The 13,492-nt window shown below is 40.9% G+C and overlaps 1 protein-coding gene across 8 annotated transcripts in view; it reads right to left on the bottom strand.

Annotated features, from left to right (window-relative positions):
- The window catches only part of FREM1 (FRAS1 related extracellular matrix 1), an 81,303-nt gene that overhangs the window by 28,518 nt on the left and 39,293 nt on the right, over positions 1-13,492 (bottom strand). For 4 of the 8 annotated variants that reach the window (XR_012833008.1, XR_012833009.1, XM_075740160.1 and 1 more), the window contains exons 21-26: positions 12,734-12,878; positions 9,255-9,396; positions 7,681-7,876; positions 6,748-7,012; positions 1,637-2,051; positions 158-359 (exon numbers count right to left, since the gene is read on the bottom strand). Coding sequence is in view for 6 of the 8 variants with exons in the window: in XM_075740160.1 (XP_075596275.1) it covers positions 158-359; positions 1,637-2,051; positions 6,748-7,012; positions 7,681-7,876; positions 9,255-9,396; positions 12,734-12,878 (1,365 nt within the window). In the remaining 2 variants the exon portion in view is untranslated. Of the gene's footprint in view, positions 1-157; positions 360-1,636; positions 2,105-6,747; positions 7,635-7,680; positions 7,877-9,254; positions 9,397-12,733; positions 12,879-13,492 lie in introns of those variants that run through there. The other 4 variants (XM_075740162.1, XM_075740163.1, XM_075740166.1 and 1 more) reach the window with 4 other exon arrangements.

The raw sequence follows: 13,492 nt of genomic DNA, 5'->3' as shown, positions 1-13,492 counted from the left end.
ACTCAGGATTTAGTGTAGAAGTTTTCTTACTACATTCAAACCTTGCCCAAAGATTGCTGAGAAATTTTGATTTCCTCTATCAAGCAAACATTAACAGGGTAGGTTTTGGAATCTGGTCTGGTACATCCCAAAATGCAGAGATTATAGAAGACAGCACCTGTTGTTATATTTTCCAGGTAGCCATAATGAGGGCCTCGTAAAATCTTGAAAATTATGTTGTCATCTTCTGTATTGGGGTCAGATGCCTTCAGGGACCTGGCAGTAATATAGATCCCGTAATTACCATTCTTCAGCAGTTCCACATCAGAAAAGCAATGGAGATGAATAATTTTTGGTGCCATGTTGTCCAAATGATCCACCTAAAACAAAGTTAGACAAAGGTATATTCCTTTTGCAGCATCAGGATATTCTCTATCCTACTTTTGCTAAAAGCATAGTTGCCTGCCCAGGATGGCAATAGCCGCTTTGATTCGTAGTCTACTCCAGGAGATGGTTGATCTCCAGTTAAGTATTACTTCCCATGAGAGGTTTCCAGGCCCTGATTGCCCAGTCGCTTCCTGCATGCAGTGGGATACAACACACCGGGGAGGGGAACACGGATTCTGTGTACCTCTGCCCTGGTGTCCCACACTCCCCATACTCCTCCTTTTTGATGTAAGGTTTTTATCATAGCAAATGAAAACTCCAGCAAAGATTTCTCAAATCTGTTTTACAATAGCAAGCATGAAAACCTAAGGATTATGATAATCACAGTCATAGACCTGGCCAATATGTCACTGCAAATCTGTGCCACCTTTCACCACTTCTGATGATTCTTCTAACACTCCACAACTGTTGTTGCTGTTTCCATATCTCAGCTTCTGCTGAAATAGCACTCCTCACTCATCATATAACTTCAGGCTTTGTCATCAGAAAAAGTTAGGATCCTCTTCGTTAGTATCAGTGTTTTGAAACATACAGAAGTTCGACATGCAATGCAACCAGGCCTGCTTTTATACTGAGAGATATGTACAAGAAGTCATAGCAAAGGCACCTGAGCCTGTGATACAGTGGGAAGAAACTGAAAATGAGAGAAATGGGAAGTGAACAGAAGGATCCTAGTAAAGGAAGGAAGAATCAGAGCAGGCATGCAACAAAGGCTCCCAGAAGGAAGACAGGCTATCCAGTTGTGGGAGTGAAGTGGCTGTAATTCAAGATTTCTTTGACATGAAAATCAGCAGTCATCCTGGTATCTCTCACATGCAAATCAGTGGGTCAGGTACCAAGTGCGAAAGCAGAGCAGGAGGAAGTTAATTCCTCCCCACAGCTGGGCTCAACTTTAGGGTTGAGATTTCCATGTAAAATATTTTAGCAAGTATTAAGTATATAGCTATATACTTGCTTATATTCATATAAGAAAGCAGGATGTCTGTCTTCTCTTTGCACTCTATAAAATTCTTGGCCTGAGTAATGCGTTGTGGCAAGTAGTTAATTCTCCAGATTAATTATTCACAGAACACAGAAAGTGAACATTTTAGCTGGTAAATACCTCAGTTAAATCATAGACTGCAGCAAGTACCAGTTGTCATCAAAATTACTACATTTTCCACCTTATCATGCTATATACCTCTTTTAAGTAGCCTGTGGTCACACTTGCCTGAATGGTGAATGCCACTGGCTCGTTCTGCACCCTCCCATTCACGATGAATCCTTGATTAGTCCTGTCTGTTGCAACAAATGTAAATCTGTCAATCTGGGAATCCCCACCTCGGTGCTTGTATGCAACATCCCTGTTGTCCACATCTTGCTGGGTGAAATTGTACTGCAGTAGCACCGCCCCTCGGTAATAGAGATGACCGTGTTGGGGAAGCTGAGCCAAGAGGAAGGTAAGGTTTTCTTTGGCGGTGTCTGGGTCTGAAAGCTGCAGGACATCAGGAGAAAGGAGTGCTATAGCACCTTCCACTAATCTTAACCCCATGTTCCTAGATAGTGTGGGCAAAGCCTGGTCGACTGCCTCCAAGGAGATCATGAATGTCCCATGCTTAGTCCTCAGTCCATTGCTGATGATGAATCTGGCAAAGAGAGGCAAGGTAGTCTTCAGCATGTGTTCTTGATTCACCATGTACTGAAATGAAATGATAATACACACCTTTACTACAGGACTTGCCTGTGTTGATACTGCAAAAGTAGTAGAGCTGGTTTGAGCTCAAACCCAGACTATGAGTGAGGTGGATGTATAACTTAATAGCATGAAGGCAGATGGCCAGGTATACAACAAGAGTTACGATTCATCTGCAGGAATCTGAGTAGATGCCAGAGGAATGGCTTTGAGGAAGTACCCATCAGGCTCAGCAGTTATAACAGAGCTGATCTAACCTTCTAGCTCAGATACAGATGGAGCAGATCTAAAATTGTGGACTGGCTGGGGGGGGCTTATTGCACCCTCTGGCATACATACACATTTGTACACATCCTTAAGTGTATCTTCACTTGGTTACCTGGCAGTAGCAACTGCCAGTGAAAGTTCTGGCTTTGTCTCAACTTACAGAAAGAGGTGTGTAAAGTACATGGTCTGCCTGGACAATGTTGGGTTTTTTCTGTTCACTTTTACAAGGCTTTTGTACCCAATAGTCCCAAAACTACCTAAAAAAGCAAGCTGGAAAAAGATCCATCCTCAGCTCACTTTGTGGGTTTGTTTAGGTAATAACCGTATCTGTAAATTTCTGTATATTCAGAGGAACTGATTTATGTTTCTTTACAAAACTCAAGTAAGGTTTCACTGACATACTACGATTCTTTGGGAGATATTGGGCAGAATTATACAAGTTGCTAGGGTAATTTAAAAAATAGAGATGTCCATACTGTGTGTTTATTAAAGGATCCATTCTGCAAAGTTCCTATTCCATGCTGGGAATTTCTGTTAACAGCAGCATGGTTTCTTATAGTTGTCTCTGAAGCAGTAATATTTTTTTAGTTATACTGAAGATTTGATTATACTCTACAGTTAATTTTCCTTTCCTAGACAACAGAAAGATAAAGGTGCCCTAGGCTGGAGAGAAAATCTATTGGAAGCCTACCAGCTGAGTATGGGCATTTGCTGTACAAGTGATAGCATGTTCTGCAGAAATTTATTATTGAATTTAGTTGTGGATAAAAATAAAGAGAAAACCAATCTTTTACCCTTCAAAATTAATCCTAGCTTTCATTGTCAAGATTATTACTTTAAGTATTTTTTTTTTCTGAAAGCAATTATATTCCACATTATCATTCCTGTAAAAAAAACTCTTGAAGGTATACGAAACTAAAAGTTGCTTTGAAAATGTCTCACAGTCCTTTGTGTCCCATCACCGTATAGTACATAAGAGTTACCTTTCTTTCCACAGAAGTTTCTATGGTTTTGCTGCATAGCATATGCAAAAGAATCTTGGAGGGTGGTTTTCACCCAGATTTGTTCTGCCTGAGCTGGATCAGAGTCTGCTTTGAAAAGCAATTAGCTTGTGGTGGACTATGCACATTCCCTGACGTTCCTTTTCCCCCCACCCTTCCATGCCCAGCGCTTTGAATGCATGTACAGTTACACTTATGCACTTGATCTTGTATGGGACAGTATCGCAGGACAGTTGTTTCAGACAACATGAGGGCCAGCCTAGCTGGCTGCTTTCAACCTAGCATGCTTCTACCATATGTAAGTGAAATGAGGACTTACTGACATATAGATTATCTGCCTCCTCTAGCTCTCTTGACTACAGACCTCAAAGAAGTATTTAAATAATTACAGGGTCAGAACCTGGCCTATTGTTTTGTGCCTTGAATGTAAGTGACCTTCAGTAGGCCATGGAGTAGCTTACTGTGTCACACAGACTCCATCTAAAACTCCTCACTGCCTTCACCAATGCTGGATGATTAGGGCTTGATCAACTTGTAAGCTGGCAGTATGCCATGAAACAGATGGGAATGAGCACAGGCAGACCAGGGACTATATAACAGTTAGAAATATGTTTACTGAGGATGGTATTCCCAGCTGGGAGCCTAGAGACATCTGTCTGCACTGACCTAATGCTATTGTGCCAATGGTAAAAGGGTTGTGCTATTAGTGACCTAGCTGAAATCAAATACAGAACAAGAATAATGATGATAAATACTATGCTAAGGGAGAAAAAAAAAAAGGCAAAACTTGTTCAGTCAAGATCTTAATCATCTCTCAAAAAGTCTGGAAGATTGCAGTGGACGTGAGTTTTCTATGGTTCTTTGATTGCCTGTAAAATCATTTACATGGTGTCTCAAACAATATTTAAGTGAAAGACTTAGATAATTCTGTTCATGAAACTGAAGATTCATCCAGTCTTCTACAGAATACCAGCTAGGAGCAAACCTCCTTGTTATATACATCAGACTGAAATTTACAATGCAAATGTTGTGCACACTTGATTTCACAGGTGATGAAACTGCCTGTGTCCAAAACATCCTTTTTTCCAGTACTTTAGGAGATTTTGGTTGTTTATTTCTGGTTTATGGCTGCTTCATAGTTTCCTTAGGAATGGAGACCAGCCAATATTCTCCTCACTCTGATGAAATTTAGGGGACAACTCTCAGGCACAGCTAGGAAGACATGTTGCATGGTTGGATTTCACCATTACCAACATTTCATGCTTTCTGCAGTTTGATGGCAACAGAGTTGGCTGTAGGACCTACCATCTGTCATGGCATTTAGAAGATAAAAATGGAATCATAAATAGTGCCAGCTCATTACAAAATCGAGCCAGCGTGTCAAAATGGAGGACATTAGCATGTTCTTTTAGTATCCTGCTGCCAGCATCTGATGTCAGGTTGCTAATCACTTGAAGTCATCTGTCCAAACAAGCACTGCCAAATCTTTCTTCCAGGCCAGCAGCACCAAACAATACAGGCAAATTTATGTCTGAAGGAAATACTTCAGTGGAAAGTAAAAATCTGATCAGTTAATCTCCCTCCCCCCCACCGCATTTACCCATATAATTAACGTAACCATTCCTTGTTTAAATAATAATAATAATAATAATAATATTCTGCCACAATATTTATATGTCTACACAAACTCAAATTCTTTTCCAAATGATAACATCAAGGAGCATGAATTATTGTGATTAAAATAGTTATTGAATATCAATATTTATTAAAGCATCATAACATTACTTTGATAAGGCTGACTTTCTAGTTTGGTTCTTATCCATTGGCCGAAACAGAAGACATTGGGGTTATCCACATGCACTCTTTCCCTAGAATTGTTTGGTCTGCTTTTATTAGTGTGGTGTAGAAGTCATCCTGATGCACTCCACTCCTACACTGCCCAACCTAGGGCTGGCATGACTGCAACCTTACTTGTCTAAGCTAATTCCAGTTTGGGTCATAGTGTTTCACAATTGAGAAACATAAAGCCAGAGAATATTTGTTCACTTTTTCTGTCATGATTACAAGTGGATCAGACAAATCTCTTAACTAGACTTTCTACCACATTGAATTTAGTGGAAGGGATAGTTTAAAATGTCTCAACTGAGGAAAGTCCAAAAATTACTTTTGGCTTAACTCTAGATAATGTCACACATGACCCACTCGCTTGACTCCCCTGCAAAAAAGCTCTCAAACTGGATGACATAACATGTCCTTGAATCTTCATCACGCATCATGGAAAATGCAATTAAGATCAGGAATCTAGTCAGAAGGGAGTGTAAAAAGGCGTCTTTTCTGAATTGCAACTCTTAGGAGCTAAATCCTTTATTTTTTGTAGTCACAAATGAAAAACCAACAAGCTTTTATTTTTGTGTGAAAAATTTGAATTTTAGAGAAAGTCCATTTTCTGTCAAAAGCTGTTTTCTGAGGAAATAGCCAATGATAGCAAGAAGTTAGCATTCTTCCTTTAGAAATATTTTCCTTTTTTCTGAGCACTTTTTTTCCTGAATTTGCTCTTTTACAAAACTGTCCCTGAGACTTTGAGCAACAATACATCTATTCTGTCTTTACCTGATGATAACTCATTACATCATTCCACTCTTTAACCAAGGGAAATTCATTAAAGAAGAAAATAAGGAAATATTCACTTTAGGAGTATACCTAGTCTAAGTTGGCCTAAGGAGAAGGTTCAGAACCAAGTGAAAGCAAACTTAAATATCACTAGGCTGCTGAACTAGGCTTGTAAGTAACCAGGTTTACCCCCCCAAATCCAATTGTCTGCACAAATTTCCAAACTATTGCGGTGTCAGAATAGGTAAGTAAGTAAGTAAGTGGACTGTTTTTCAGTATGTTCAAGAACTACTTGTGGCTTCAAAAAGTGTGGAACTGAATGAATAAGATAAATAAGATTAGGCAAGAAAGCAGTTATTTAATACCTGGATGGACCAGTTTTAATACATCCAGCTGTAGCAAGAAGCCAAAGGAAAAATTCCACAAAGTGTGTTCCTAGTCCTTCTCACCCACTTAAATCTTAACAGCTGTGCATGTTTGGGTGCTCTAATATTATTGAAGCTAGTATCATTGAGTGAATGTGGCTCTGGCTACAGTTTCAGCATCAGTTAGAAAATGCGTTTATCACCAAAGCAGTCATAACTATGTGTATTATAGTAGAAATATCTTTGCTATATAAATATTGACAATTCCCATAGAGCTTCCACCTGTTTTTAATACCTTGTATTTTGTTTTTCTGTTTGTTTTGTGTTGTGGTTTGTTGTTTTTTTTTTTTTAAATACCCAAGAAATCTAAAGGGAGAAGTTTGGGGAGTGAGGTGTTACGCCTTACCTGAATGTATCTTCAGGAACGACTGTTTTTGTGTTGTGAACATAGCAAACTATCTGTCTTGCTACATCCATTTGACTGAAGCTTGTAATGGGGATGCCAGGGTAGCTGACATACTCTATTCGTCCGTACTGGGGTGGGGAGGTTATCACATAGAGGAGCTCCTCTGGCTTGTCACTACCATCCAGTGCAAGGAGGACATTGGTTGTAATATAGCCTCGATCCCCTTTTGGCACTCTAAGAGGTTTTATGAAAACAGCAATGTCTCCTGTGGGATAGACAAAAAAAACACTAAAATAGTCGTATTGTAAGTTGATCTCTCATGCATTATTTAGCCACAAGCAAGCCATCACCAGCAGAAGAATCACAGGACTGTAGGATTATAGGGAAATTCAGGCTGGAAGGGACTTCAGGATGACTCTAGTCCAACCTTCAGCTCAAAGCAGGGTCAGCCATGAGATCAGCCATAAGAGGCTGATCAGAGCTTTGTCCCATCGAGGCTTGAAAACTGCCAAGGATGGAGACAGCACAACCTCTCTGAACCCTTGTTCCAATCTTAGAAGTGTTAGGTTAACTTGGTCTAATTTAGGTTTCTATTAGGTTTCTAATAGCAATGCAATAAAGGAAGAGACACTAAACCTGGGAGACAGAGCTGTTCTTGAAAAGTCTTTTTTTCAGAAGGATATTTTCAACTCTCTTTGAAAAGTAGCTGGGAGTCCTGGGAGGCAAGGTGTAGCACATTGCCTTAGGCAGAGCCTTTTCAAATCCCAGGCCATTTCTTCACCAGCAGGAACATCAGGGCTCTGGCCAGCAGTGAAATCCAGGGAGACTTGCCAAGGGCCTATATAGTGTTCAGGGAAGGATTGGGACATGAACTCAGATCATCTTTGTTTCAGAAACAGGCACTGTAAAATGTCAAGTCTAGCAGATCTTTACCCTTTTCCATGTCCTTGATATTTATGTAGAAGTCCATAGCTGGGGATCTGTTGTACCCATCCCACAGATAAAATGTGAAGCTGTCTTGGTTTTTGGACCCTACAGCTCCCGTATGGACATATCTCACAAGGTTCATATCCAGTTCTTCCTGAGTGCACTTCATTCCTGTTTGGAGAGTCATCCAGCCTTGGCCTACCTACAAAGAATAAAAATCCTTCATTAAACAGATAGTCTCCCATGCATCTTCCCCAGTTAATTGTGTTTCTTTGCAGTTATCAAGACTGTTAGCAGCAGGTACCCATCTGCCCTTTTAAGCTGTAGACTCTTTCCTCATACTATGTTTTGAAGGGCAGTAAATAGCTGGAGTTGTTCCCAAGCAGCTATAAGGCTGGAGAAGATACAGTGATCATGAATAAAATTGAATAAATGGAATTTAGCCACTTTTACTCCAGGAAATACCTTTCTGCACGCTTTTCAATAGGACACCAACAAGATGAAAATGAAATGGTTCCTGACCCAGCTTTTGATTTTTTGATTTCACAAAGCTGCTCTTGATTCTATCTGACACCATACCTAAAGGGATATCACAAATAAGCCTATGGAGAACTTCATGGAAGCACAGAATTTTAGAGCCCCAGAGGTCTTCTCATGGAAAACTGTGAATCGCCAAATAAAATTTCCAGTTTTTCTGAAGGTAGCATAGTACCCTATACTGGACTGTGTATTTGACATTTAGCCTGCAATAACAGTGTCACTAGCTTTGGAGCAAAGGTTATCAAGGATGGACAGCTCAAATACACATGGTAACCCTATATGTTCAAACTCTCAGACTCCAGCCAGTAGCTGTCTCTCATCCCAGTGTGCAGGACCCCTTTAATTCACAAGTCTGACATGATCCACAGATTCTTGCAGGGATCCAGCATCAAAATAATTTCCAGGCTCACAGGTCTTAGAAACTGATTTTCTTTTCCTTTTATATACGCATGCAATTAAAAAGAGGCATTTTTTCTATCTTTGTTCCTGTGGCTTACCTTTGGTCAATAGACAGTCATCTTTCCTTCCATTTTTAATCTTATTTTCTGCCTTTCACCTTGCTATATCCTTTCCATCTTCTTTCTTTTTCCCCTTCCTTCCCCCCATACTTTCTTCTATCTCATTATTTATTATTCACTCTTTCACACACATATCCATCCATTCTTTCTGAATCCTGAAGTAACTGAATTAATGGCTTGTCACTTTTTTTTTGATCAAGGACTTCCCCACACACACCCTCCCAGCTTGGTTTTTCCCCTCCATGGGCTGATTCTCCCAGCATCTCTCTCCATTGTCGCCTCAGATGATCTGCCATGTTTTCACCCTCCCTCTCCTCCTGTTGAGAATCTGGCCTTTGGTGTCAAAGCCTCTGGGACAGCATCATTGTTTGGTTCAAACACTCTTTCAACAATCAAACTGGCCATAGCCATCTACTTCAAAACATGACAGACATTTGGGAGAAAAGGAAGATGATCTTCATTCTACCCTAAAAAGAGAGAGTTCTTTGCATGCCTGCTTTTTGTTGAAGTACAAAGGCTAACCTTGAGCTGAAGCTGACCATTTTCTGGAAGTCTTTCAAATAAGTAGTAAATTCTCTCCCTGGGGGTATCTTTATCTTCCGCTGACAGAACAGCACTAGAAATGATTCGAGTTTCACCCATGTTCACCTCTATATCATCCTTCCTGCAAAAATTGAAAGTCATGTATTGATACAAAAGAAGAGAAGTAACCTTTCCAACACATAATTTCTCTGCCAGGAATATGGATTACCCAGAAGCTGACAGAAGTGACAACTGCAGAAAGAATGGAAGGAGGGTGCCTATTTCAGTTCAAAACAGAAAAAAGCAAATAGGGTAGACCAGCTTCTCCTTACAATGGTGAAAAACAACAAAGCAGATACCTGCAACAACCTGGGATTTACCACATCTGTCTTCTTCCTCTGGGCCTTATTCTGCTTACCTTCATACAATTTATAAAAAGAGAATGATGTAAACAAATAGGCTGTATTATATGATACTGCTACTATAGACCATAGCAATACTGACTCTAATGAACTGATTGTTCATTAGAGAAAAGACTGTCTTTCATATGATGAATCTGTCATTGCTCACCTTAATCTTTAAGAGACATTACAAAGACCTAACTGGCTTCTTCTCTATGCTCCCTATTGCAGAATTTTCCTGGGTTCTTCATTCAGAAAAGTAGGTTAAGGCTACTCATTCCTTGGCAGAAATGGCCATCACTAGCCACAAATAAAATTTGAGGCCACTCTGGGGAAAAAAAATCCCACATTGTGTGAAATTCATGCAGAGTCTTGGTCCAGGATGATTCTCAGATCGTGTCTCCTCTGTTTCCATTCTGAACTAGTAATCATCCTCCAGTTTGCCTCTGCACACCCTGTGTTATTATTTTGCTGTTAGCTGTCTTACATTTTCACAATGTAATGTAGCACACAAACAGCATTATTAGACTACACAAAAGTTTCAAGGGGGTTGGAGAGGATTCAGCATGTTCAGTCACTCCAGGGCTGGGACCTGCTCAAGCTAATCTGACCAGGGGCCATGGAGCAGGTTGGACAAGGACAGACTCCTTAGGCATTTGGGCAGCTAAGCTCTGGCTGGGCGCAACTGAGCATGTGCAAGTCATGCTATTTCAAAGGCCAAAGAGAGGTAGATTTTTACAAGAATTGCCAAAGACACATTCTTCATTTAACAGCCTTTTCCTTTGCCAAGCTGCAAATGCCTGCTCCAAAGTAGAGTGACAACTGATTTCCAGAGATTTCCAGAGATTTCCAGAGAAGACATTGTCACAATTATTTAGTGATTTTGGAAAATACATTTATTATTCTCAGAAAGAGTGGATATTTTTTCCCTGAAGTTTCATATTCAAACTGATATGGATATGAGGCATAGAAATTTCATGTTTGGCAAAATGAGAAGAAAATAAAATGGAGTCATATGACAAAGTGTATCAAGTCATATTAATGACAGATCAAGCAAGCTTAATGATTTGCTCATACAAGCAATAAACATGCTGGGATTATGCAAACAAAAAGACCAGGTCTCTGACCCAAAGACTGTATGAGCCAGGGAGAGAAGATTCAAACAAAAAAATAAGTGAAGATAAACACGTTTAGCTACACCATGAACGCTGTCTAATCCCAATAGCAGTTAGTTGGTTAAGTCCTTCTAGCACCCACATGTATCATCTTGAGAAGCTTTCAAGGGGAATGTGTGAGGGCCTTACATTCCCCAAGGGCACTCCTTGCTACAGGATGCAATCCAAGAGGTGGCAGATTGAGGTTTTGGCAATCACTGTGAATAAGAGCCACTGTTTGCTAGCCAGAAACATCCCATCCCAGATTCTTCAGTCTGTTGACCATAGCTAATGGAGATGAGACCTGAAAGTCCCTGGGGTAGAAAGGTGCCCCCAGATCAAAAGCTGAGAAAAAAGCTTACAGGTATTGTCAAATGTTCATCTGTAAAACCCTGCAGTGGCATAAAGGAGCTCCTACCCCAAAGCAAAGACGTGGTGACTGAAAGTGGCAGCTAAACCACTTCCATGCCACATGGAACATGTTTCCTTAAAGCACTACTGCTTAACCTCTGGCAGCATACTGCATCTCCGTGGAAGAGTAACAGGCAAGAAGCAGTTACTTCTTATAATGAAACAGCTATTTTGCAAGTAGATGGCTCACTATGTGCTACTGTTCATCACAGGAATGACAAATGGTGACATCTAACATCACCAGCCAAGGCAGCAACGGTTTCTGGATCCAGCTGGACAAAGCTAAAAACACTTGATTTCTTGCACTCCATCGTCATCCTTTAGAGAGAAAGGATGGAAAATGACATACCAAGCTTTACCATGTGAGGAACAAATAGGCAATTATCAGTAATTATCAGTACATTATATGAATACATAAACTATATGCTTTATTTAAACTAGAAATGAACTTTCTTCTTGGCCTTATGGGGTTTTTGATAATCTTTCAACTATAAAACTAACATTTTTTAATGCAGGAAGCTCCCTACATGGTAAACAAAACATGCAAAATTCACTGCAATGGGAAATGTAGGTCTGATTGGAAGCTAGGATGAATATACTGAGGCATCAGAAATTCCCACTTTAGTGGCAGCCTGCTTAACAGGCAGCGAGTCATTTCTGAAATGCAAACTTTAGAGGTTCAGAGCTATCCCCCCAAAGCCTTCGGGCCCCCAAGTCCCCATCTGTCTGCCTGGGGCTGGAAAGCAGCCAGGAGGATGAAGGCCCTGATGTTCTAGGGCAGGTCATCAGCTAAAAAATTGGGGATCCCAGGGGACGAGCTCCTTGTTAAAATGTCCAGGAGGTTCAGCTCTCTCGCAGCCAGCTGCCTATCTGCAAATGATCTGCCAGGCAATTTCTGACCACGTCTGATTTATTTATGACTCCTAGCTTTGAACTGTAAGGGAAGTTAGCGTGCACCTTTTCAGAAGCTGGATCATGGCTGAGCAGTAGAGTTTTGTAATAGAAAGTAAGAGAATCCTTAAGCTGAAAAGCTTTCCCCCATGAGGCAAAGATGCATCAACTTTGTGGATTCTCTCATGCCAAAATCCAGAGCTGCTTTCAGAGAGGTGTTTTAGACCAGCAGTTGCCCCAGGGAAGGGGAAAGCAAAGTAACTCAGTCAAAACCATGGTGGTCAGTGGCCAGCAGGGGTCTGCAAAACCAGGGGTCTTGGTAAACATCTTGAAGTAAGTTGTGAAAGACAAAACAAGCATGTCGTCCCGTGTCCCCCCCCCCCCCCCTTCTTTTTCTCTATTCTTTTAATATTGAGCAACATTAAAGCATGCCCTTCTTTCACTGAAACTGTTTCTGTTAAACAGGCTGGTAAAGACCTACCTGGAAACATCTGTATTGACATTAGTCTATGACTAGTTATGGCATACTCTCCCCATCAGTCACCGATTTGCTGTTTTGGTCACTTTGGGATCATTTTGTCTGAACTCATCCCTCTGACAGAGATAGGAACATGTGGCTTACTTGCTCAGCACTGGTTTCTCATCATTAACTGGAATGACCTTTACTGAAATGGTTCTGAGGACTTTATGTTTCCCATCTGATAGCTGGATTTTAAAGCTGTCAGTGAGGTTTTCCGAATTGTCATGCATGTACATCAGCTTCATTCCTGGGGGGGGCGGGGGGGCGGGGAGGAGAGGGGGAGGAGGGGATCAGGAAGAAAAAGAGAGAGGGAAAGATGGACAAATGGAAAGAACAAATAAATCTGACTCCTGCAAAATCTCTCACATCATTTCACTCTGCTTCTATCACCCTTCCTCCATCTCCTCTTCACATGTGCTCTGGTCACAGCAAGTTTTTTTCAGCTACCAAAAGATGAGCTTGGCAAACTACTGCTGTTCATTAATCTAACAACATACTATTGACTCAAAACACCAGCCTGACCTGAATAAGAAGTGATTTCCTTCACAAAAGGGTCTCTGTTGGTCTGAAAAAGGTGCATTTCCTCTCCTCTCCTCTCCTCTCTCCAATTTATTTTAACAGGGACCATAGAAAGGGTGAGGCTATCAGGCAACACTTTTCTGTGCCTTAAATAATCCTCAGGGAGCTTTAAACAAGCCTTGGAGAGGACAGCTGACCTCGTGGCTATGACTATGGACAATCAGAAGATCTGGGCTGGAGGTGGCTTGGTCAGCATTGTGGACAGGAAAAGGGAAAACTCAAGCAATTGGAAGAGAGTCAAAAACACGACTTGGGAAGGCTGATGAAGGTGGGGACATGATA

The sequence above is a fragment of the Balearica regulorum genome, chromosome Z (assembly GCF_011004875.1).
Source record: "Balearica regulorum gibbericeps isolate bBalReg1 chromosome Z, bBalReg1.pri, whole genome shotgun sequence".
Lineage (NCBI taxonomy): Eukaryota > Metazoa > Chordata > Aves > Gruiformes > Gruidae > Balearica > Balearica regulorum.
This window is presented reverse-complemented; position numbering and strand designations above follow the sequence as displayed.